This window comes from Eurytemora carolleeae, unplaced genomic scaffold, assembly GCF_000591075.1.
Source record: "Eurytemora carolleeae unplaced genomic scaffold, Eaff_2.0 scaffold360, whole genome shotgun sequence".
Lineage (NCBI taxonomy): Eukaryota > Metazoa > Arthropoda > Copepoda > Calanoida > Temoridae > Eurytemora > Eurytemora carolleeae.
Genome location: NW_019396302.1, coordinates 103,995 through 131,048, shown reverse-complemented (window position 1 = coordinate 131,048; position 27,054 = coordinate 103,995). Strand labels below are relative to the sequence as shown.

The 27,054-nt window shown below is 32.1% G+C and overlaps 2 protein-coding genes across 4 annotated transcripts in view; both read right to left on the bottom strand.

Moving 5' to 3' along the window:
• LOC111700515 (locomotion-related protein Hikaru genki) overlaps positions 1-677 on the bottom strand; it is a 55,005-nt gene extending 54,328 nt beyond the window's left edge. The window contains exon 1 of the mRNA XM_023471445.1: positions 383-677. Within this exon, the coding sequence (XP_023327213.1) occupies positions 383-455 (73 nt within the window). The 5' untranslated portion in view covers positions 456-677. The remainder of the gene's footprint in view (positions 1-382) is intronic.
• A 1,580-nt stretch (positions 678-2,257) lies between these two features.
• LOC111700519 (proteoglycan 4) lies at positions 2,258-27,054 on the bottom strand. Of its 3 annotated transcripts, none has more exons than XM_023471454.1 (8): positions 26,872-27,054; positions 17,364-18,465; positions 16,029-16,097; positions 8,560-8,679; positions 7,965-8,141; positions 6,483-6,577; positions 3,761-6,115; positions 2,258-2,534 (listed from the first exon to the last, which is right to left on the bottom strand). In XM_023471454.1, exons 2-8 carry the CDS (start codon positions 17,418-17,420, stop codon positions 2,480-2,482), a joined length of 2,928 nt encoding a protein of 975 aa, XP_023327222.1. In that variant the 5' UTR covers positions 17,421-18,465; positions 26,872-27,054; the 3' UTR covers positions 2,258-2,479. The 3 variants fall into 3 exon arrangements, with proteins under 3 accessions (XP_023327222.1, XP_023327221.1, XP_023327224.1); XM_023471453.1 differs by lacking the exon at positions 26,872-27,054 and adding an exon at positions 19,075-19,118; XM_023471456.1 differs by lacking the exons at positions 7,965-8,141; positions 8,560-8,679; positions 16,029-16,097; positions 17,364-18,465; positions 26,872-27,054 and adding an exon at positions 6,987-7,046.

Below are 27,054 nucleotides of genomic sequence, written 5' to 3'. Positions count from 1 at the left end.
CTGACTAAAGGAACTAGTGCTGATGAGAATAACTAGACGTGAACGCACTATACCTGTGCTAGTTAACTAACTAAAGGAACTAGTGCTGATGAGAATAACTAGACGTGAACTCACTATACCTGTGCTAGTTAGCTAACTAAAGGAACTGTGTTGATTTGAATAACTAGAAGTGAACTCACTATACCTGGGCTAGTTAGCTGACTAAAGGAACTAGAGCTGATGAGAATAACTGGAAGTGAACTCACTATACCTGTGCTAGTTAGCTGACTAAAGGTACTAGTGCTGATGAGAATAACTAGAAGTGAACTCACTATACCTGCGCTAGTTAGCTGACTAAAGGAACTAGTGCTGATGAGAATAACTAGAAGTGAACTCACTATACCTGTGCTAGTTAGCTGACTAAAGGAACTAGTGCTGATGAGAATAACTAGAAATGAAACTACTCTTTTCTCCATTTTATCTTGTCAAAGAACAAAAAACTTATACAGAAGTATTAGAACCAAAATATTCTAAATTCTAAATGTCCACGTTCATGTTCAAAGTTCATGTTCATGTTCATGTTCAAAGTTTGTACAACAAAGTGATCTCTTCCTTGCATCAATGAGAGAACAATGTTCAAAGTGAGTTTACTAAATCTAAATACTTTTAACATTCTTACATTCCTCTAGATTTTCAAGTGCACAGTAATAAAGGGAAAAAGTACATCTGGGGAATGTCAAAACAGTCAAAACTTTCTAAAGTTAAATTTTTAAAAACTTTTATAAGTTTTGTTTTTATATAAAAAAAGAATGTCAAAATACAATGAACAACTTTTAAATCACATTAATGTTCATCTTCATGATCATGTTCATGTTCAATTTGAGATTGTGAAAAATGTATTATGTTTATATTTTTTTGTTTCGTTTTACTCCATCTGCTTTGCGTCAAACCTTTTTTCTTTTCAATCTTTTTGTAAATATTTGTATGTTGTTTTGAAAGGATGAAGGTTCTCTTCTGTCATGCAAACTCGGGAAGTAAACTCCGCACGGTATCAGGAACCAGGTTTTAAAGGTATCCTCTCTTCTCAACCTCTAGACTCGTACTAAACATTCTTCCTTCAACCTTGTCGATAGATAGATACATACAGACATGCACAAATACATCAAGACGATCTTAGTTTAACTTTCTTGAAGAATATGTTAAAGTATTTTAAAGTGGTTGTTTAGTTATTTGGAAAGTGTGAAAGGTATCAAATATTTATGAGACCATTTTGATTTTTCATATCTTAGGTTGCACAGATAACATTAAAGTAAAACAAAATAGCATAGCAATAACTTTTTTCCCTTTTTACATGTATTCTTCAAATAAATAATCCCGAAAACATTTAATGAAGAATATCAAATAAATATTAATTTCGGAGAAGAATATCAAGCTGAGTTATTTATTCAATGTGTCTTTAAAGTGTCGGAACGCCCTTATATTTGATTCTCCTGCACATCTTTAACCCCCGAAAATTTGAAATATTTATTTTTGGACCAAAAATACAAACAAAAATACAAAAACAAAAATACAAAACAAAAATACAAAAACAAAAATACAAACAAAATCAAAAACAAAAATACAAAATCAAAATTACAAAAACAAAAATACAAACAAAAATACAAAAACAAAAATACAAACAAAAATACAAACAAAAATACAAACAAAAAAACAAACAAAAATACAAAAACGAAAATAAAAATCAAAAATTACAAAACAAAAATACAAAAACAAAAATGCAAAATCAAAATTACCAAAACCAAAATACAAACAAAATACAAAAACAAAAATACAAACAAATATACAAAAACAAAAATATAAACAAAAACAAAATTTGACTTAAAACACTAAAACTGTGTTGCTGTCGTAAATCAATTAATTTTACTCGAAGCATGACGTGAAATGGGTTCATGCAAGAGGCACTTTTCTTTTTCTTATGTTATTTGGAGCATCCAAAATCGTATCATTAGTCTTAAAGTGATCTTTGTATTCCATAGTTTTAAGCAGACCACAGTTAGATAATTGGAATCTCTTTCAAGTCTTTAACCCTATTCCTGCTGGGGGGTAAGTACCCCAGCAGAGATAGGGTTAATAAAGAAACAATCCTTTTCATGAAGAGCAAACAGTCCTATGGAACAATAATTAAATAAATTTTTTAATTGTATTCATCTGTGTTTTCAAACTAATTTTTTAAATTCAAACTGGAATAAAGTTAATTTGATACAAATATAAAAGATTTTATTTCCATGAATCATCATTTTTTGTCAACTCTGCAGAATACTTTTGTGTACAGGATTCAAAATTATAACTTTTTTAACAATGAATTATAAATTCTTTATCATGATCAGTTTTTAGAAAATAAATTAGAGGTTAATCTGAGCTTTTTTACTCCTGCAATACAGTTTAGAATTTTCACAGTTGTTTATTTCTTCTTGAACAAGATTCATAAATCTTTTATGATTCAATATTTCCATAAAGCCTGGCCACTGTGCTCCGGAGAGAAAGGTCTGCTTGATCTAAAAAATCATCCATTTTTATAATTTCTAAAATAATATGAAATATTTATCAAGAGGTATTTGTGGGATCATTACCCAAATAATTGGGGAATACGATTTCAAGTTTGATACCTAATCAAGATCAAGATATTAATAGTTTGCAAAAAATATTTAAAATCTTGACTGTTCCTATGCCGGAACTTGTAATCAAATATCCGGTAATTATGTCAAATATTCAATCTTAATTTTGAAACTTTTTAATATTAGGATGGAATCTTTAGCATGGGACAGGAATATTAAGATAGGAGTTTTAGGATGGGACATGAATATTAAGATAGGAGTTTTAGGATGGGACATGAATATTAAGATAGGAGTTTTAGGATGGGACATGAATATTATGATCGGAGTTTCAGGATGAAATGGTTCATATTAGGATGGAAGTTTAAGAATGAGATGGGAATATTAGGATGGGAGTTTTAGGATGGAAAGGAATATTAGGATGGGATTTTTGGGATGGGACGGGATAATTAGGATGGGAGTGTTAGGATGGGATTTTTAGAATTGGACAGGAATATTAGGATGGGACATGGGAATATTAGGATGGTATACGGGAATATTAAGATGGGAGTTTTAGGATGAGATTGGAATATTAGGATGGGAGTTTTAGGATGGGACGGGAATATTAAGATAGGAGTTTTTTAAGATGGGAAAGAAATATTATGATCGGAGTATTAGAATGACTGGATCATATTAGGAAGGGAGTTTTAGGATGGGCCAAGAATATTAGGATGGGAGTTTTAAGATAGATGGGAATATTAGGATGGTCAGGAATATTAGAATGTGAGTTTTAGGATAGGACAGGAATATTAAGATTGGAGTTTTAGAATGGGACATGTATAAAATAATGGGAAGTTTAGGATATGACAGGAATATTAAGATTGGAGTTTTAGAATGGGACAGGTATATACTAATGGGAAGTTTAGGATAGGACAGGAATATTAGGATGGGAGTTTTAAAAAGTTTTAAATGAATGAACAAGAAAATTTTAATAGGACATAAATATTAGGATGGGACAGCAATAGGTTTAAATGAAACTTCAAACAATTTAAGTTTTAAGTATAAATATGGTTAGATTTAGATATATTTGAATTTTCAAGTTTTAAAGCAATAAGATCTCAAGAATAAGATCTCAAGAATAAGATCTCAAGAATATTTTATTTTATTCTTAAAAATAGATATTGACTTTCCTACTCGTCTTGGGAGATCCCGGAGTATGACTTCTGCTCTTGCTAGGCTCAGCTTGACGGAGTTTTTCATAAACATATTCCGATAGTTTTCGTTTTGGTTGTTTCGAGCAAGGAGAGGTCGGAATATCAGACTCGAGTAGTTTATCCTCTCTGCTCTTTAACGATAATATATCAATAATTTTGGTTGAAGCTTTAGCTTTCCTTCCTGGTTTGCTCCCATCCGCATTAGCAGATTTGTTTTGGGAGGTTTGGTTTCTAAACTTAGGAGATAGTTCTCTTGTATTGGTAGAAGCGTCCTGTCTAAACTTATTTCTCCAAGACGATGTGGTGGAAATGGTTTCTGGGACGGTTTCAGTTTCATCATTTCTTTTTCTTTTGTTTGAATCAAGTGTGTCAGGACTGTCTGCTTCTGGTTTGTTAGACTCATCACAGGTGTTGTCTTTGGCAATCCATAGTTGGGGTTTAAGGTATGGAGATGTAAAAGTGTTCATTTGTTCAATAAAAGATGGACTCTTCTCATGAACTTGTGGGGATAGGATTGAAAAGGGTGAGTCCACAGACTTCTCTTCATATTGAGAGGGTCCCATGTATTGATCACCAAGAAAAAGGGCCTTTTTTACACAGTTTTCCCGCACTGCACTGAATTTAACAGGTTTCACATCAACATCTGCAGAATATCGTTTTCGGGAGAATTTTGGAGAGCTTGGCTCATCGACATACTTCATCTTTACAGTAGTTTTAACCAACTCCAGGTGCCTAACCTTGTAGGGTTCAGATTTAGGAGGGTTTGGGAATGATCTACTTTTGTAAGGAGGGGGTGAGGGGGATTTGGGCTTTGGAGGAGGGAGAGTTAGTGTAATAGGAAGAGGAGGGGTTGCCTCTTTTGGAGGAGTTGGAGGGAGTTCAGGAAGAGGAGTTGGTTCTTTTACTGTTGGGGGTGGAGGGGATGGTTGAGGTGGTGGAGTTGGATCTTTGGGTGGAGGTGGTGGACTTTCTATAGGGGGAGGAGGCGGAGCTTCAAGAGGGGGAGGTGGAGTAGGTTTGTCAGGGCTTTTAGGCTTTGTTTTAACAGATCTTTTGCGGGAGAGTTTTTGATCTTCTTCAACGCTAATTTTGATTGCCACGAAGTTAATGATTCTTGTGACTGTTTCTTTTTTCTCGGTAGAAGCTAGTGTTTCTTTTAATAGTGAGGAAGATCTTCCCTTTTCTACAGAAGCTCCTCTTGTGTCCTTTGAGGTGCCATTACTGACCTTCGATCCAATATTTTTCTTGGGAGAAGGCTTTCTTTTCAGAGGCTCCTCGACTTTTAAGGTGTCTGGTTTTTTAACAGAAGCCAGCCTAAGTGTAAATTTAGAATGCTGTTTACAGGTTCCGATATTGCATGTGCAAGGTTCCTCTTTTGGTTGTTCTTTTTCTTTAGGTTTAGGAGGAGGAGCTCGAGGCTTCTTGACACTCCCATTATCTAGCTTTTTCCACTTATTCATTGGATTATTAGCTTCCTCGTGCTCTTTCAGTTTATCCCTCCAATCATCAACCTTTGCCTTTTCTGGTTCTCTGTAATCTGGCATTCCTATCTTCATAGCGTTCAACTGTTCTTGTTGTTTAGCTCTTTCCCTTTTCTTAATTTCGAGCCTCCAATCCCCTCCACCAGTCACTCCGGACGATTTTGTAGGAGGTGGCTTAGGCTGCTCATTTATACCTCCAGATTTCTCTGTTTTCCCCTTTTTCCTGTCTACTAGAACCAGGTCAGCAATTGTTCCTCGCATCTTTGATCTAATATTACCAACATCTTTAACCTCAGGTTCAACTTTCTCCACAAAAATCTCAATTTTAGCCGGGAGAGGAACTTCTTCTAGTTCTGGGAGACCATCATCTTCCTCCTCCTGGCTTTCCTCTTTTACAGGATATAGGTTTTCATATCCAGGATAGGTTATCATTAACAAATTAGTTCTGGCAGGAATATCTAGGTATTCTCTAAGCTGATCAAAAATTCCAGGTAATATATCAGATTTTATCTCTTTAACAGGAAGTTCTACCTGGGGTAGCTTCTCCTTCACTTGTATTGTCTGTAGATTGATCGCTAGATCTACAGCGTAACTCTTAGTTCCTCGTGAGAACCTCGGAACCTCGGAGGATATTCTATCCTGTTTATCAACTACATACGTGGCTCCGACAAAACTTCTTTCCGTCACAGCGTTTAGTTTGTTCTCTGAGAACTTGAGTTTTCTGGTGCTCATCTCTGGGATCCGATCCCTCCAGGAGTAGCCTGAGGACTGGATAGTGGTCTGGGATTGGTAAAGTTCTTCATTTCTCATATTCCTGTATTTTGCTCTTATCTCCCAACTAGACTCAAATCTAAACCAAACAGAATAATATCAGCCAAAAAGTAACAAATTATTTGCATCAAACTATACATTTTTTATCCTGAAATATTTCCAACCTAATGATGTAGATCTATGAAGAACTGTGAATCTATTGGTCAAAGTTTGAAATATGTTCTTCTAATTTTTGTATCATGTTTTAATCAAAAGTGAAAACTATTTAAAATTTTTTTCTAATTCCAGTTACTTTTTGAAAATTCCCACTGCTTAATAATTTGGAACTTAAATAATAATACGCTAAATCTAATTGTTTATAGTTATATAGTTTTAAATAAAAACTTACGTGTATAAATTAAAACTAACTAATACTAAAAAAAATTTAAAAATTATATTTAGATGACCTTGATGTTCGATTGTTTTTAGCTGAGTAAATGCTGAGATCAGGTGAGGAGGCAGAAGTCAAGGTTTTCCGTTGAAGCAGCTCCGGGACAATTATCTTAATTAACAAATATCATTTTTATATGAACATTAACATTGACACAAACTCTATTTTCTAATCCCTTTTGGTTTGGACCATCAGGTTGCCAATACAAATTCAGATATTTGACATTTGTTCCGCTTTGGGCGCTGTCATAGCTTCCTTCAACGTTTCAAGCTGTAAAGACGACATTTGAAGAAATCTACCAATGAATTCAAAAACTAGATAATGAAGATAAATTGAACTTTAATCGATTCTACCATGGGTTTCGTCGATAATTTCTTTTGAGACTACAATACAATTTTTGTTACATTTTTCGTTGTCGTTGTTTAATAATTTCTAAAACCCCGATTCTCTAAATGTATCAGCTGATCCAACCAAAATGGACAATCCGAAAGAATTTCAAAGATTAAATTTTCGTTCTTACCTTATAGCTTGTGGCTGAATCTTAATTTCTTTATTTAAAATATTCTTGTTTATGGATAAAAGTAAACATTTTTAAATTGAAATTTTTTTAGGATTAAAATTTTAGACAATTTGTTTAAAATAAGTATTATGTTTGTTTTTGCAGAGGACTACTATTTTCATAGATAAATAAATAAACATAGATAGCTTATGTACGCAAAATCATCAAGAATTGTACAGTCCGCGAACTCATACTTCTAGGGGTCAAAGTGTACTTCAATGATAAGCGGGGTGGTTAGGTGTTTTAATGGATTTCATAATAGAGTGTAAAATAACTCCAGGAATGGAACTATTTGAACAACAATATTTCACTGAGCAATATATCATATTGATGAGAACTGAATAAGGACATGAAGGACTAAACTAACTTAAATTTCTCTCTACAGAACTTATGTACACCAGAAGTACTCAATGACATAAGAACAGTCAATGTTCACAACCGACCTAGTTAATCTATATAATAGGAATATCTTTAAAACATCTCTGTACATTTAAATCTTTCAAAATGAAAAATGTCGTCTTATGCGCAATCTATCTTTATCTATGACTATTTTCCCTAAATCATCCTCATAACAATTTAGTTTTTTAAAGATTAATATAAAATTTAAAAAAATCTATTTTGATCGATTTGAGGTATTTCCCACTTAAAATAATAATTTAGGATTTCGCCCCCCCCCCCCCCTGTAAAGATCATATCTTTTAATTAAAAGAAGTAAATAATTAATTCTGCAAACAAGATTTAAATTTGGCTGAATCATCTAATTGGTTTTTAAAAACACGTTATAATTACATAGTAATATTTTAAAAGAAGTTTTGAAACACTTTCTCTTGTATTAAAGATTTGATTGATTTCTTTTAAGAAAGTTTTTTAACACCTGTTTTTTTTACTGTTACACAGTTAAAAGCCATTTGATAAAATGCCCTGAAAGAAAAAAATTACCTTTGGTAATTCTTGAACTTTCTTGACCTCATCCCGCATCCTCTGCAGGCGTAATTTCCAATCCTCTTCTTCTTTTAATTCTTCATTCTCCTCTTTCTCTTTTACTTTATTTCTAAACTCCCCCTTCTCCTCGTTTTCTTTTTCTGTTGGCTGTATCGGAGTTTTCGTGGATTCATCCTATAAATAGAAAATAAGTTTTTCATACAGTGCTTTAATGAAAATCAAAGGATAATAATTTTTCATAATTCTAAGAAATATTGCAAAACTATGTTGCTAAAATTCTCAAAAGACAAATTTTCTATTTTCAACCAATAAGAAAATTAATAATAATTTCTAGAAAGGGTCAAAAAATGATCTATTCCCATTTTTTTCTATTTTGTTTCCTGGGACCGAATTTAATGAATTTGAGCTAGATAGCTTAACTACCTACTGCCGGTTTGAATCACCGCATCAAAGTTAGAGATTCATGGAGTATTTAATCATTGGGTCAAAATTTAAACCTGCAGTAGGAAGTTCAGTGACCTTTCCAATTCATAAAATTCGGTCTCAAGTTTTATAGGGATTAGATTTTGGTGCAAGTAATCAGTTCCTTTACCTGAATATTTTCAGGTGGAGGATCTGTAGGAATATTCTTCTCATCTTTATCAGTTTCAGGGATCTCTTGGTTTGTGGTAATCTTCAGAATATGTTTTAATTTTACAGCTCTCTCTCCAGTCTATATATATAGTTATACAGAAAATAAAGGCAAATTATTCTCTGCTTTCTTAGGCCTATGATATTTCAAACTATGAAGTCTATGCTACATCAAATACTCTTAAGTTTGACATATTAGAGGTTTTCACTTGCAAAGATTTATAGATTAGAAATTTAAATCTTGTGGTAATTGATCAACGTCATTTACATGTTAAAATCTAACATGGAACCTTGGATTTTTTGTGGAAACCTTATTTTGTATCTCAAAGTATATTTTTCATCTTATTTTTAGGTACAGTTTAAAAAATATCTTACCTATTAAACTTAGAATATCCAAATTTGAAACCTAAGATTTTATATTTAACATTTAGTTTTCAAGTCAATGCTTAATACATAAATATAAGTATTTAATTATAAAATTTTCTAAAAAAAATCAAATTTTTACATTTTCTTAAAGAAATTTTTAAAATGATTCCTGCATGCATTTTTGATTTGTTTGAATTATCTATCTATCCCTGTAACCCGAAAATATTTGAAAACTGTTGAATTCAGCAGTTTTTAATTAGTTTCGCTTTTTTAGCTGTTGAAGCGTAGCCCCAATAGGCTAAACTTGAACTTCTTCACATACTCATAGACACCAATATTCAGACCAATTTGCCACTAGGTAATGGTAAGGAACTATCATTTTTACTTTTTTGAAAAACCATCGTTGCGCTTTAAAAACGACGAAAAACGAAACGGTTCTTTTGTGAAACCGATTGTGTTTGAAAAAGATCGTTTTTTTACATTAAAATAAGAAGTAGTGTTAATTCGTAGTTTCGTTAACGATGGTAGGATGTTTTTAATTTTTGACGATCGTTCTTCCTGAAAAAAAATAAATTAATTGTCATAAAACTCAGATTCATTAGCGAAAATATGTTCGGTCATTGTTACAACCGATTAAACAAGCCTAGGTACAGATTAAACAAGCCTAGGTACAGATTAAACAACCCTAGGTACAGGTGTTAATGAATAATGTTAAATTATAGAATTGCAGAATATATTGCTTCGTACTTTCCACTCCTTTAAATGTGTCTAATACTGCTCGTTATTATCAATCAATAAATTAAAATTGAATTTAATTTTTTTAAAAACGGTGTTCTTTTTTATTTCTGAAACTAACCCGTTCATTAAAACGTAAAAAGCTTAAGATATAATCTATATCTTTTAATCTTTAAAAACATTGCCCTTCAATACAAATCTTATGATAATTCACAATGACAATTCAAGAAACAAAATCAAATTAAGAAGGCTTTGAACTGAAAGTCGTAACAATTTGAAAAACTTATATTTTGACTAATATCATCTACTTTTCATGTGGTGGTTTTGCATGTAGAAATCCTCCTGATTCACTTTTTAGTTTACCAAAGAGAATGAGTGTAGTTCATAGGAATTTTATAATTCTATTCTCATATCTTTCAGACATTAAAAATTAACATTTCTTATTAAAAAAGGTGTTCCAAATTTTTCATGGTCTGACTTTTTATAACCTGTAAAATATAATCACTGTCCTACTTTTACTCACATTTTATCTAAACAATTGAGTAACTAATCTTTTAATATTTCATTTAAAACATGTCCCTTCAATAATTAAATATTTAGGACAAAAAAAATCAAATGATCTTTCAAATTTTTCATATACTTTTTTTCCTTCGATATATCTGAACTGATATTGCCTGCTTACTAGACGGAGTCGGATTAGAAGGTTAATGAGTTTTAAATGATTCACTCATTCATCATCTTACAAGAACATGTTTCCCCACAAGATATGCACTTACACTTTACAGATTTAAATCAATTTGCAGCAATGCATGTGCAAGAAAAATTATGATTTGAAAATTTCAATAATCAAGTTTGGAAAAATTAATAAAAGCAATTCCATACATTTTTCAATAATCAAGTTTGGAAAAATTAATAAAAGCAATTCCATACATTTTTCAATAATCAAGTTTGGAAAAATTAATAAAAGCAATTCCATACATTTTTCAATAATCAAGTTTGGAAAAATTAATAAAAGCAATTTCATACATTTTTCAATAATCAAGTTTGGAAAAAATTAGTTCTCGTCTTAATTTGGTTAAGCTGTATAGGTTGAAAGTCAAATATGTCTGGAAATTATGACTTGTTTATTTGATAGCTGGTCATAAATCAATAAAAAATCAGCTATCAAGGACATATTTTCCAGCAGACATAGCGTTCCGTTTTACAGTTTTATAAACAAATAATTTGTTTTAGACATAACATTCCATGCTACGGTATATCATTATACTGTGTCTCTTTAGATGGCTCAGCTACATTTTGCCTAGTCACATTTTGCCTAGTCACAATTTGCCTAGTTCACTTTTGCCTAAGTAACATTTTGCCTGGGTAACTTTTTGCCTAGTTCAAGTTTGCCTAGTAACATTTTGCCTAGGATAACATTTTTCCTGGGTAACGCAAGAGCATGTTTTTTTGCCTATTGCTTTTTTAAAAACAAATTTTGTCAAAAATTAAACATTTTTAAGCTTAACCAGTTAAATTTTAATGAATTAAATGTTATAGGACTTTTGAATTGTATCTTGTACAGATTATATCTTTATTTATCTTATTTCTCAATTACAGCCTTTTCTGTGGTCTTCAGCAGCTTGTTGGTAAGGCCATGGGTTGGGAGTACATCCCCTACCAGGTTTCGAGTAGATATCCTCGTTGTTAGGATTGCAGTGCAAGAACAGCGCCATTTTTTTGGTCTCTGCAGTTGTTTAACCCCTCATGGTAAGCCCTGCAGTTATCATGGGAGCCATTTTCAATTTTTCTCTCGATCTGATTGGTTTAAAGAAAATTGAATTATTTAAATATTTGCGAAATTGTTGTCAAAAAAATTGTGGATTTTTGAAAAAAAACTCTCGGATTGCTGAAAATTTCTTCGAGAAAAAATTATTGACAAGGCAAAAACTTTGCTCTTTTGTTACCCAAGGCAAAATGTTACCCTAGGCAAACTGTTATTAAGCAAAATGTTACCCAGGCAAACTGTTACCTAGGCAAAATGTGACTAGGCAGGCAAGTTGTAACTAGGCAAAATGTGACTAGGCAAAAAATAACGTTTCACAATACTTTGTACTTCAATTCAGGCATTACGATCCTGTGTTCCTTCAGACATTAAGTTTATAAAACTATACTGTTTTCCTTTATACATTAAGTTTATAAAACTATACTGTGTTCCTTTAGACACTAAGTGTATAAAACTATACTGTGTTCCTTTAGACATTAAGTTTATAAAACTATGCTGTGTTCCTTCAGACATTAAGTTTATAAAACTATACTGTGTTCCTTTATACATTAAGTTTATAGAACTATACTTTGTCTCTTTAGACATAGCGTTCCCTGCTACCGACTATAGTGTATAACTATACTGTTTCCCTTTAGACATAACGTTCCCTGCCATTGACTACCGTATATTACTATACTTTGTCCTTTTAGACATAACGTTCCCTGCTTCTGACTACCGTATTTAAATATACTTTGTCCATGCATTTTACACCATAAATATTTCCCTACTACAGTTTATCACACAAGTATTCACAAAACAACATTCCGTTCTACAGTTAATTACATGAATAAATTCATCAGCCTTAGCGCTCAAAGCTACATTTTATCACAACAAACAATTTCCCTCAGTCAGTTTATTACACGAATAACTTCCCTCAACCATAAATTTCCGTGCTAAAGTATATTACAAAACTTTTTCACCTTCAGTGATAGCGTTCCTGCCAACACTTTAGTATACAAATGATTTCCCTAAGCCATAATGGTCCGTGCTAGGTTTATTACGAAAAATGTCACATCAGACAAACGTTCCGTACTACATTTTATAACATTCTTTTAAACCCTCAGTTTGGAAAATATTCGACTAATTGGGGACAGGTAGAGTTTGAGAAATGGGAAGATATATTCCTTGCAATCAAAATTGAAGAAAAAGATATTCAAAAATAGCAATTTGAACCTTTGAATCGTCGTACCTTTAGAATGCATGCTTAGGGCAATCTTTTAACTGACAGATTAGCATTAAATTCTGTCAGTTGTAAATACTAATGTATTAAATAAGAGCAGTTTTTATAAATTCATTCATGCCTATCCATCAATAAAAGGGAGTGTGTACTTTTCAATACTTGAGCAAGGTAAAATATCAATTAAATATGAAAAATTTGATATTTACCTAATACGGATGAATTAGCAGTGCAATGTGCAAAATAAATGCATCAATTTCTGCATTTGATTATTATAAACCATATCAGGCCGAAAGTAAGTTCTGGTTTGGTGTTTGGCAAGCAGCTGGGAGGCCAAGAGAGGGAGAACTGTTTATTTTGCAGCGAAATGCTCACATGCAATATAAATATTCTATAAGAAGATTAAAGAGAGCCAAAAGTCATTTACTTCAAGATAAATTTACTCAAAAATTGCTCAATGGAGGAGGTGATATATTCAAAGTAATTAAGAAATTCCGGGGACAAAATACAACAATTTCAAATTGTATAGATGGAGAAGTTGGGGCCCAGAATATTGCAAATCACTTTCAAGAAATCTATGAAAATCTGTACTCCCAGCATACTCTAGGAGAAGATTTTGATAAAGTGCAGCAAAATATACAAGAAAGAGTTCATCATGGATTACAGAATGATATAAATAAAGTTAACAGCCAGTCAGTCAAAGATGCACTAAATAAAATGAAAGCAATGAAAAGTGATGCATTATTTGACTTCAGCTCTGACTGCTTAATTAATGCATCAAACAAGTTAATAGATCATGTGACCAACCTATTTAAATGGTTTTTGGCTACAGGCAAAATTCCTGCTTTTTTACTACTGTGCACATTAGTGCCCATAGTGAAGGACAACTTAGATGACATTGCTATCAGTGACAATTACAGGGCAATTGCCATTGGCAGCTTGATTCTAAAATGGTTTGACTGGTTGATATTAATTCTAAACTCTGATAAGCTGACCACAGATGAACTTCAGTTTGGTTTTCAGAAGCTAGCCAGTACTACAATGTGCAGCTGGGGGGTCAACTCTGTAGTGGATTATTACAACAGAGCTGGTAGAGCAGTTTATGCTTGTGCAATGGATCTGAGTAAGGCATTTGATCTTGTGTCATGGGAAGTGCTCTTCACAGAGTTATTGGAGAGGGGTGTTTCACCTCTAGCATTAAGGTGTTTAATGTTCATTTACTCAAATCAAAAATGTAATGTTAGATGGGGTAATGCGTTCTCAAATACCTTCAATGTACAAAATGGAGTCAGACAAGGAGCAGTTTCTTCCCCTGTGCTATTCTGTATTTACATTGACAAAATTATCAAGTTATTACGATGTTCAACTATTGGATGCCAAATCCAGGGTGTCTATATGGGCATCTGGGTATATGCAGATGATATTATCCTGCTTTCTCCTAGCAGAACAGGTCTTCAGGAAATGGTGAAAATTTGTGAAAATTTTGCCAAAGCTACTAAGCTGAAATTTAGTACAAATATTTGAATCGAAAAATGTAAAACTAAATGCCTTATCTTTTCTAAAGAAAGGATTAATTATAATGAAATAACCCCAATTTTATTGAATGAATTACCTTTACCATTTGTTAACGACTTAAAACATTTAGGAAATGTTCTGCAAAGTGATAATTCAATGACCATAGATTGCAATAAAAAACGAGCTATTTTCATTTCAAAAATTCATTCCCTTAACCAAGAATTTTATTTTAACAGTCCTGATGTTATTTTGAAACTGTATAATATTTACTGTTGTAGTTTTTATGGATCTAGTATTTGGGACTTGAGTTCCCAATGTGTTTCAAAATTGTATACAGCATGGAATACTGCTATTAGAATTCTTTTTAATGTACCTAGAGATACGCATAGGTACTTGATTGAAAGTATTTCACAATGTTTACATGTAAAAACTATGTTAGCTAGCAGATGTGTGTCTTTCTATGAGACTATTGAAGCAAGTTCTAAGCTTTGCATTAGATTTCTTTCTAATTTATGTAAAAATGACCTCAACACAGTTCTTGGCAGAAATTTATTTTGTATTGCAAATGATTGTTCTGTAAATCCTTCCGATCTTAGTAAAATGTTAGTTAAGAAACAAATGAAATATTTTGATGTCCCATTGGAACATGAATGGAAAGTTCCGGTTTTACAAGAACTTTTAAGTACAAGAATGAATAATTTATATGTTGAAGGATTTGATGATTACGTAATAACTGAAATGATAAATATGTTATGTAGTGAGTAAAAATCAATGTTTTCTATTTGTGCATAATTTTGCATATTTTTTTCTCTTTTCTTTTGGAAACCTGTATTTTCAAAAAAAATTTATTTAAACAAATTTTAACTACACCATTTATATATGTATTTATATCTTTGTGTGTGAATAAATCTTTATAATAAAAAATCCATAGTGTTTTTATTTTGCATTTATCAGTTTTCAAAATTAACGGGACTGGAGACATTATTTCAGGTGATCCGTTATTAATACATCGGCACGTCCAATTCTCAACGCTACCCTTTAAACCTTTCTTTGTTTAAAGGGAGTGACCGACGATGTACAGTAGTTGAACTGAGAATGTAGTATTGGGGAGAAGAAATTTTTTAGGATTCATTTGGAATATAGAAAACAATTTATTGATTTATAATTTCTGAGTTTGAGCGCAACGTCGACTTTCAAAATCATCCATTTGGGTGTATGCGTTTTAAGAATCGATTTTTTTAATCATTAGATAACGACGACGAAAAATGTAAAAAACTTCTATAGTAAACAAATTAGTTGTTTAGGAACAGGTTGAAAAAAATAACTCTTATCATCGAAAATAAGTAATTTTATCAGTTATTAGTTTCTGTAATCGCTTATTGTTCACAAACATATTTTGTAGATATTTTTTATTGAACGACATTTGAAGAACTTTTAGAAATCTGCGAAAAAATTTCAATATAATAATTAAAAGGAAATAATTAATTTTAAATTGATTTATTGACAAATTTCGATAGAGATAGAGAATTAGGTTCCTAAACATGTAATTAATTTAGTTTAGTGAGAATTTTTGATTCATTTTTTGTCGTCGTTATTTAATAATTAAAAAAAATACCGATTCTTGAAACGTAACCACCCAGTGACCCAAATGGATGACTTTGAACGTCGACTTTTCGCTCAAACTCAGAAATTATGCATCATTAAAACGTGTTAAATGTCTCAAATGAATCCTAAAAAATTTCTCCACAATACTACATTCTCAGTTCAACTACCATACATTGCCGGTCACTCCCTTTACCCCCCACCCCTCCCCGCCTTGGAAACAAGAACTAACCTGGCGTTTTTTTAGAGCCTTGTTCTCTCCTTTCCATCCGTCAGGAGGAACAGCTCTAGGCCTTTTATCCTAAATGAATTTGTTAAATTACAATATTTATTTAAAATTTTTATAGAGTTTTGTAAACTAAGAAGGGACTTAATGAAAGTACGGTGATAACCAAAAAACTGTAAAATAGAAAGACGACATTAAAGTGATGCTGTAATGCATTATGCGTTGTTACAAAACTAATAGATTTAGAGTAAGTTATTAAATCTTATTAAGTGGAAAGGGGTCTTTTTTCACTGCACTATTGTTCTGCCTCATGCTTATTAGACTAACTTCAGTCTAATAGTCGACCTCGTCTTCCAGAGTTTTATAGTCATCACTGTAAACTAAATTATTTCCTTAAATTAGTATTCAAAACTAGGTTTGTTAATGAGGGGGATTACTAAATAACATCATTTAGAAGTTTTAAAGGAATTAGGTATATTTTGAAACACTTGAGGTAGAAATTTATGAAATCAAGAGAAGTTGTTTGATTTACTCCTTCAGTGTGGCTGCGAGTAAGTAATTGAACTATATGTATATTTAGTTCAACTGTAACTTTTGATTAGGGTTTCCAGCGAAAAAATTCATCTTCGCGAAAAAGTGCAAAATTTAGCGACAAAGTTTGCGAAATACGAACGATAATTTTCGCTTTTTTCGCAAACGTTTTCGTTCGCTAGAAACCCTATCTGTGATAAAGGTCAGTGCTGATGGGCATCATTTTGACGTCCCTTTTTAAACATTCAAAATATTTAGACTTTTGAAAGGATTCTGCGATGTTCTTCCTGTTTCAAAATGTTGATGCTTGATTAGTTTACTTATATTACATTATGCAAGATGTTTACTCTGAACAAAGTTATCGACCAAAAAAAACAAAACAATTTTTTAAGTCCATTAGCAAAATTTGAAAAGATTATTGTAAAAAATCGTTTTGGTTAACATCTTTAGTCCAAGAAAAATTTTTGTATAAACTAATAAAGGCAAACTAATCAACCATAAAATTCTAAAACAGGATAAACAATGTTCGTCCGAAGATCCCGTCAGCGTGAAAATTGTAAATATAATAACCTGTAGTTGTATTGTGAATATACAGGGTGTCCCACATCATATTAGACCGTCAACGGGTCTAAATTGCGATTTTCGGGACTAATAAGAAAATTTAATTCGAATAAATCAATTTGAAAAATAACATAAGGCTTATATAAGAATTTTCTTGCGGAAAATGATAAGTTCTTCGAGCATTAAGGGTTTATTTTGCCGTTAAAGGTTAGAGATAATCTAATATGATATGGGACGCTCTGTAATAACCTGTAGTTGTATTGCGTCCTTGGATCCACCGAAGTTTTTAACTACAACAATCACCATTCCTGATTATACAGTTACAGTTACAATTGGATTCTTCTCTCACCCTTTACTGATTAGCTTTTAACAGTATTCACCGTTTTGATTGCTTGCTTTGTAGTTAGCTGATTCCTCTCTTTACAGTTTGCTGATTATTTTCTTTACAGCCAGCTGATTATTTCTTTACAGTTAGCTGATTCGGTTTTTTACAATAAGCTGATTGGTTTCTTTTTCAGTCAGGTGATTGGTTTCATTGCAGTTCGATGATTTTTTTTCTTTACAGTTAGTGCATTGGTTCTTTTTCAGTCAGCTGATTGGGTTCTTTAAGGATGGTTGTTTTGTCTCTTGTCAGTTGGTTGATTAGTTTCTTTACAGCTGGTTGATTGATTTCTTTACAGCCAGCTGATTGGTTTCTTTACTGTCAGCTGTTTGGTTTCTTTACAGTACGATGACTTGTTTCTTTACAGTGGGTTGATGGGTTTCTTTACAGTTGGTTGATTGGTCTTTTTTTTCTGTCAGCTGATTGGTTTCTTTTCAGTCAGCTGTTTGGTTTCTTTACAGTTCGATGACTTGTTTCTTTACATTGGGTTGATGGGTTTCTTTACAGTTGGTTGATTGGTCTTTTTTTCTGTCAGCTAATTGGTCTCTTTTCAGTCAGCTATTTGGTTTCTTTACAGTTCGATGACTTGTTTCTTTACATTGGGTTGATGGGTTTCTTTACAGCCAGCAATTTTCACAGTCTGCTGATTAGTTTCATTACAATCAGCTGATTACCTTCTTTAAAGTCACTTGATTAGTTTCATTACATTCGATCAGCTAATTATTTTCATTACAGTCAAATGATTAGTTTCTTTACAATAAGCTGAATATTTTCTTTACAGCCAGCTGATTGGTTTCTTTACAGTCAGCTGATTGGTTTCTTTACAGCCAGCTGATCAGGTTCTTTATGGTCCGCGGATTAGGTTCTTTACAGTCAGCTGATCAGGTTCTTTACAGTCAGCTGATCAGGTTCTTTATAGTCTGCTGATTAGGTTCTAAACCATCAACTGGTTGTTCGTTAAATCACATCCTGAAATATAAATGGTATTTATTAAAAACATTAATTTTAATTAATGTTTCGATTATCTTATTTATAAAAAATGAATAGAATTGCGGAAATACTAAATTTTATTTGTTATTAAAATCATTTGTTTAATTGTGTTCAATGTTACTAAAATATATGTAATATATATCCTTCAGGGTATCCTTGGCTTATATATTTATCTTATATATTATATATATCTGCTTACTTTTAAACTGTCACGTGGTTTTGGGTTAATACGCTTTCTATTGAAATATTTCATTAATATGTTTTATCTATCAAGCAAATAATTTCTTTTTTATCAATCCATCAATCAATCGAATGATTTCTGAAATTTTAGAAATGTAATTATCTTTTCATTAATCTATGTACACATATAGATATCAAGATCCTTGAACATTTTCAAAATTAATCGTTTTCCTGGAAGCTTTGCATCGCATTCAATTATTTTTTTATTTTCCCCCCAAATCACTTTTATAAACCACATTGGATCATTTTTAATGTAAAAAACCTTGGCACAAATTTGACATCCCTTCTTTTTTAAAAATTCACAGTGAGTTTTTAAACCCTTTTATCTTTGTTAACCCTGAAACTTACGTAGATCGTTAGTTCGTGAGTGTCTGGATTCGACTGGATATAGGTGAATCTATGTATGTATAGATGTATATATATGTATATGTATATTATATGTATATTTACACACATATATGTAGAATCCAAATCAGCTGTATCAGCAGTCAACATTCAACAAAATTAATTTTAAATTCAAGCTTTAGGTCTGGAATTTGTGACTGTTTGATGGATCTACATCATAATTATAACACTATTGACCAGAGTGACCACCAGGATTAGTGGTTACCCAGGTCTGATCTTTCTTTTTCATTAGTTAATATATATGTTAGTAAATATCATTTATACCATTAAGAACTTCTTGGAGGTTTGTAAAAGTATTAAATAAGTTGTTTGAAAATGTTTAAATTTTCTTTTAATTGCTTTGAATTTTCTATAAAATGCGCGCCGGGTAAAAATCCGCGAAATTGTCAAATTGTCAAATTGTGTACAAAATGATGAACTGTATAAGCATAAAGCAGAGGCATTACAGGTCACACAATTAAGTTAAAAGTCTTTGAATCTTAAAGATTACTTCTGCGATTGAAACCGAAATCAAATGCTTCAATTGGAACCAGCTTAGTGTAGAAGCAGCTAACTACTTTATAAGGTTATCTGCAACAACTGTAGTCACACAAAAAAAACTCTCAATCTCGACTAAAAAAGAGTAAAAACTGTAAAACTGGAAAAAATATCACTACTGAAGGTAAATTTTTAATTTTTTTAAAGTGCAAGCTCAACTACAACAGTGTTTTATAAGTTTAGAGTTTGGTGAAAATTGATGTAACTGATAAACTTGGTATTTAAAAAAAACAGTCTTTAGTTTTACAGGGGGGGGGGGGGCGGTAATGCAATCATAGGGGAACCTGCAACATAGTTTTATCTTTAACATGAAAGATCCCCTTTAAACATTGTAACAGAAAACTTTAAGGATTAAGCTGAAGCAGCGACAGTTGGGGAATTAGTTAAATTGGTTGAGATTTCATGAAATCAAATTAAAATCTTTGTAAAAATAAAACATTTTAATGTCCATACAGGTGTATGAGTTTAAATACAATTCTAAGAAGAATTATTTTTATGAAAAAGTTAATCTTAAGCTAATATGATTGATTATTTTACAGTGCTTTTTACGGAACTGATTAAGTTTATTAAACTGTTACTCAGTCAGAAGACTGCATGACCAAACACAGCACAGGAAAAGCAATCCAGCATAGGTTTGAAAAAACGTGGATCAGATTCCAGAATGAACCACAAAGATTATGTCAAAAATTTAGTAATGTTTGCGGTTTGCATCAAATGATAGTTATAAGAATAGAAGCTCTTTGTAAATAATAGTGTTATGTTAATAATCTCTTAAAAAGTCAAATATCTAGATGCATCAAAAATTGTTATCGATGTTGAGATTAAACTTTACTAATAATGTTTATGTGTGTTAAAGCATCTAGCTATGTACATAGCTCGTTAGACCCTCAGGAATGTTTTCAGCAAGGAAAGCTGGGTTTCTTAATCTAATGGAAACATGTTATTGTAATCTTTTATAAAAAGAATCCTGCTGTTTTTCGCGGATTTTCAAACAATCTAAGAGATTCCAACCTTCCAGAAGTTCTTAATGGTAAAAATGATTTATGCTAACTTATATATCTAATTAATCAAAACAAAAAATCAGACCTGGGGAACTACTCACACTCACGTTCACTCTAGTCAACATGTGAAAATATCATCTATGTACTTTTTAAAACCGTGTATTTTGAAAAGTTATTAATGTATGACTGAACTCAATGTTATGAACATTTATCATAATTATAATAATTTAGTTTAATAATATAATGTTTTTGTAATTATAAACTGTAATTCACTGTAGTTTTTAATAAGAATATTGTTTTTGTCCAAATTGTTAAATATTCCTCCTTAAACAATCCTTCCCCCGCCCAATTTCCGTAAATTAGATCAACCCCCACTTTATACTCTAAACCTTGTTTGATTCGAATCTACATTACAAAACAAATCTCAAGGAAAAATAATTGTCTTTAAAAGTGAATAGTTTCACATTATCTCATTAACAAATATCATGATCTGAGTTCATTTAATGTTTTAATTTGACATTTTTCTTAATTTTTTCTTTATTCTTTATTCTAGAAAGTTTCAATTACCGGAGTAAACAAAGATTAAATAATAGAGTCCCAAAAATAAAATAAATAGATTAACGACTTTTCACTAATCTATAAAGTTGAAAAAATTAATTAAAGATTGTATGATATAAAAAGAATTTACTTTTTTTGCTACAAACTCAACTTTTATAATTTCTATATTTTTTTCAACCCCTTGCTGTAAAAAATTTGCATACTTAGATTATTTGATCTAATAAAGTTGATAGTTTGATATATCAAATGCTTGCACCATCAGGTTGCAATGATATAGGGATTGGAAAATCAGAGTTTGTGACAAAAATTCAATTACTTTTCTAAAAATATGGCTTTCTTTCTTCTGCAAATTAAAGATTTTTAACTTTTGGTATTGATGAAAGATCCAAACAAGCAGCAAACAAAAAATTTCTTCATTGTTTTTGGTGTTTACTTTCTTTAATGCTTACGAACTTAATTGATTCTAACTGAAAAACATGAAGCAGGCCTAACATAAAACTTTAATTTAGAAGACTCGAAATGTTTGCATGACTTGGAGATATGGAGCTAGAATTAAAATAAGATTATTTTCAGTATGTATTTATCATGTATGTATACAGAATTAGGTGTTACGGTTGAAAAACATAGATTTAAAATCAAAACAATTTTCTGTTTCATCTCTCTAAAGATTAAAGGGACTGTAAACATAATTTCAAGTGACCCTTCATACAAAGATGGCAATGTCCGATTATTAATGGTACTTTAAAAGCCTAGTTTGATCACGCATGCAAAAATTTCTATGTTTATGATTTTGAAAATTGATTATTTTCAAATGTAGTCGGTTTCTAAACTAAAATTGCTTGCGCATTTTTACTAAGGAAAACATGAAGAAATTTTCAGAATTAAAATATTTTAAAACCCAGGAACCTAATAATATCTTCAAATTTATTGATTAGACGAAGGTTCCAAGGTTCTACGTTGTGTATCGGGCATTGCCATCTTTACATTGAGGGCCACCTTAAATTACGCTTACAGTCCCTTTACAAATAATTTGGATTGATCCTCTTGAGATTACATTACACACTAAAATGCTCTCAAATACACTGCTAGTTCTCTCATAATTGTCCAACGTATAGTACAGTTTAATCAAATAGATTATCAAGTACAATAGGTGGCAACAGAGAAATGGAATAATTATACACGACGTCACAAGTGTCAAATATAACATTAAAAACGAAATTGTCTCACATTAGTTGACATGTTTTCCAAGATTAAATAAAAACTGAACTTAAAAAATACATAAAACTGCACTTATTTTACTGTAAGATAAGTACTTTATTCTAAAATTATCACTATTATTGATAATTTTGTCGGACACAAAAACTGAATTGACACTTGTGACGTCAGAATACAACTGTACTGAGAGTGTACAAATTCTACGTTGCCATCTACTGTACTAGAATCTATTTGAGTTTAATCTACCGAAAGCTTTATAAAAACTAGAAATGTGCGCGGTTCACTTAGTTCAACAATTCTACAATTGGCTAGTATCCTGACCGTCCGTCCTGTGGGTCGGCAGTCCGTCAATTTGCACTTCAACCAAGATGAAAACAGACGCCCCTGCTCTTTTTAACGAACTTCTATGATGAAAATTTTCTATCATGGAAATACACACAGAGAAACAACTTTCCCACCTTAAGAGCGCATTTAAATTTTGTCAAGCAAAACTAGTATAACCTTCACTTCAGAATAGGTTAGATATCTAACCCTTTGATGTTAAAGCCTCGAGAAGTGTAATCAGATTCTAGAGATGAAAGCTTGTTGATAAAAGCAAAGTCTTGTTAGGATATTGACTTAAAAGATAGAAAATTATTATATAGAATCTAGAACATTTTTTGTTAGTCTATGGTTAAATATTATAATTTATGGACATTGGATAAGAAAGGTAATGTTTACGCAGATTTGTTGATATACTAAATTACAATACAAAAACTGTTCTGTAGGGGACTGTAGACTCTGCAGTCCAGCACATAGTGCTGCAGATTACTATGCTGGACTATAGTACTGCAGATTACTATATGGTGGACTATAGTACTGCAGATTACTATATGGTGGACTATAGTACTGCAGATTACTATATGGTGGACTNTAGACTGTACTGCAGAGTTCTAAAGACTGTACTGAGAGCTCTATAGACTGTACTGCAGAGTTCTAAAGACTGTACTGAGAGCTCTATAGACTGTACTGCAGAGTTCTAAAGACTGTACTGAGAGCTCTATAGACTGTACTGCAGAGTTCTAAAGACTGTACTGAGAGCTCTATAGACTGTACTGCAGAGTTCTAAAGACTGTACTGAGAGCTCTATAGACTGTACTGCAGAGTTCTAAAGACTGTACTGAGAGCTCTATAGACTGTACTGCAGAGTTCTAAAGACTGTACTGAGAGCTCTATAGACTGTACTGCAGAGTTCTAAAGACTGTACTGAGAGCTCTATAGACTGTACTGCAGAGTTCTAAAGACTGTACTGAGAGCTCTATAGACTGTACTGCAGAGTTCTAAAGACTGTACTGAGAGCTCTATAGACTGTACTGCAGAGTTCTAAAGACTGTACTGAGAGCTCTATAGACTGTACTGCAGAGTTCTAAAGACTGTACTGAGAGCTCTATAGACTGTACTGCAGAGTTCTAAAGACTGTACTGAGAGCTCTATAGACTGTACTGCAGAGTTCTAAAGACTGTACTGAGAGCTCTATAGACTGTACTGCAGAGTTCTAAAGACTGTACTGAGAGCTCTATAGACTGTACTGCAGAGTTCTAAAGACTGTACTGAGAGCTCTATAGACTGTACTGCAGAGTTCTAAAGACTGTACTGAGAGCTCTATAGACTTTACTGCAGAGTTCTTAAGACTGTACTGAGAGCTCTATAGACTGTACTGCAGAGTTCTAAAGACTGTACTGAGAGCTCTATAGACTGTTCTGCAGAGTTCTAAAGACTGTACTGAGAGCTCTATAGACTGTACTGCAGAGTTCTAAAGACTGTACTGAGAGCTCTATAGACTGTACTGCAGAGTTCTAGAGACTGTTCTGCAGAGTTCTATAGACTGTACTGCAGAGTTCTTAAGACTGTTAAAAAGAGTCGTGAAGAATATACTACAGAGTACAATATACTGTACTGTAGATTACCAAAGAATGTCCATGTAGAGTACTAAATTATGTTACTGCAACATATTGTACACAATACCGTAAAATACCGTAGACTTAGAGCGTATTGCAAATCTATACACTAAATTATATAACATTTTTGAATGAAGGTTTGAATTCCTGCTCAACTGCTCAGATTAATTTTTCTGACGTAAACATTCCTGAGAAGGTCCCGTACACTGGAGACAGGAGTCTTGTGATCAAAACTATTCAGGGATATCCGTAATATACTCTAAATTGAATAGAAAAAAGACTGAAAGACTCCAGTTATGACTGTAAGTAGTGCAATGAACATGATTATCACCAATTGAGTATTATAAACAGACGACTTAATAAATGATTTAAAAGTTACTAGTAAAACTATTTGCTTTGTAACAGCATCTAATACACTTAACTTTTTTACTTTAATGTCGTCTTTTTATTCCACAGTTATATGGTTGGAGTTTTTTGAATAAAAATAACAAATACTCATAAATCTTTCTCAGAAAATGTTGAATCATTCATTTACATACAAATGTGGAAACCAAATATATTTGCGTTGATATTTTGTTTTCAATTTTAAATAATTTAAAAATCATTTTCTTTTAAATCATCTTGTTGAATTATCCCTTGTATGNGGGGGGTCATATCTTTATCCTTTCATAATTATCCAGAATTAAAGATGTTTTACTTACTAACAGGCAAGTTTGAAAAACGCTGAATCCTGAATGTTAGGATTGATCGCTGATCTTTATCATTAAATTATCTTCATTTTGGTAAATATGTACATTTTTTACTTTTTATTTAAAATATTCCAGATTAAGAAATCATTCAGAAAAAAATACATGTCTTGGTGAAAAAAATTAAAGTATTGAATTTTGCATAACTTGAGAAAACTAACCGATTATTGGAACAATAATGATTTTTCCGGTTGACACCTTGACATGACACACATTGTTGTTGAAAATATTTCGATGTCTCAGTCTCAAAATGAAGAACAGAAATTAAAAAACGTGGATTGTCTAAATGTCGTCTTCCTATTGTACACAGTTTTAGTTGGGTCACTGTTTGAGAAAACATCTAGGTTAAATGAGCTGAATTTAAACAGGACTACCACAAAAGAGCAAAATATTCCATGTTTTTAGAAAAGATGATCATTATTTCTGCTTATTTTTTATACTGTTCACCATGCCAGTTTTATTCTGAATTCCGATGCAATTTAATCTTAAAGGGACTGTAAGTGATTCTCAAGCGTATCAAGAGATTTCAATGCAAAGAAGAGCATGCCATATTCACAATGGTACCGTTAAAATCTTTGACAGGTCAAGGATGTTGGAGAACTCCAAATTTATATCTTCATAAAAATTGAGTGAAAAAAATCGTTTTAACAGTTTAATTTATAAACTAGTTTTCTTTTCTTCAATTTACTTATAATTTATTATGAAAGTAACGGTATAAAAGATTTTTTATTTCAGACACTATTTTTAGGTGTTACGAATAACAAAAAGTTGAGTGTAAAATGATTGATAATAAAATTATAAACCGTTCAAAACCATGAAAGAAACGCTCTTTTTTCTTTAACGATCAAATCATGTAAACGACAAAAAGTATTGTAACATTCTCTAAAACATTGTTTTTAATCGTTTGTAAACACTCGTAATCCATCATTCAAACCCATATATCCCCTGCAGCTTCAATACCAGAACGGATATAGACCCAACCCATATATCCCCTGCAGCTTCAATACCAGAACGGATATAGACCCAAACCCATATATCCCCTGCAGCTTCAATACCAGAACGGATATAGACCCAAACCCATCCCCTGCAGCTTCAAAACCAGAACGGATATGGACACAAACCCATATATCCCCTGCAGCTTCAATACCAGAACAGATATAGACCCAACCCATATATACCCTGCAGCTTCAATACAAGAACGGAACGGTTTAAAAGTGCATTTACAACGCTATGCTATAGCTGTTAACTGTTACTCTTTAAGCAACCATTTTTCTTTGTCCAGGATATTTCTTCGTAACTGGAAAACTAAAAAATTCGGAATTTCCTGTAAATTTTTATAGATTTATAAAATAAAAAATAAAAAAAACATTTTCTCCAGGAAAAATCTTTTACTTTTAATCATCCCAAAATCTGCCCAATGTTCATGTAAGTTACAACATCACATTTGGGCCCGATCGGTTTAGATGTTTCGACGTTTTTTGGATCCAGACAGATAGACATACAAACCAATTAAATACAAAGATAGATTAAATAATAACTTTCCAATTTCGTTAAACAATTTCTAAAACAAACAAATGGGCACATTTTCAGTGGTTCGACCCCAAACTTAAATCCCTGCAACCAGCACCAGTTTATAATCCTGCTCCGGTTTATAATCCTGCTCCAGTTTAAAATCCTGCTCCAGTTTATAATCCTGCTCTACTTTTTAATCCTGCTCCGATTTGAATCCTGCTCTAGTTGATAAACCTGCTCCAGTTTTTTGAGCCAGCTCCAGTTAACATCCTGCTTCAGTTTTCCAAACTGCTTCTGTTTTTAATCCAGCTCCAGTTTTAAATCCTGCTCCAGTTTTGGATCCTGCTCCAGTTTTGGATCCTGCTCCAGTTTTGAATTAAGTTGAAAACTTTGCTCCTAAATATTTAGCGAGCTAGA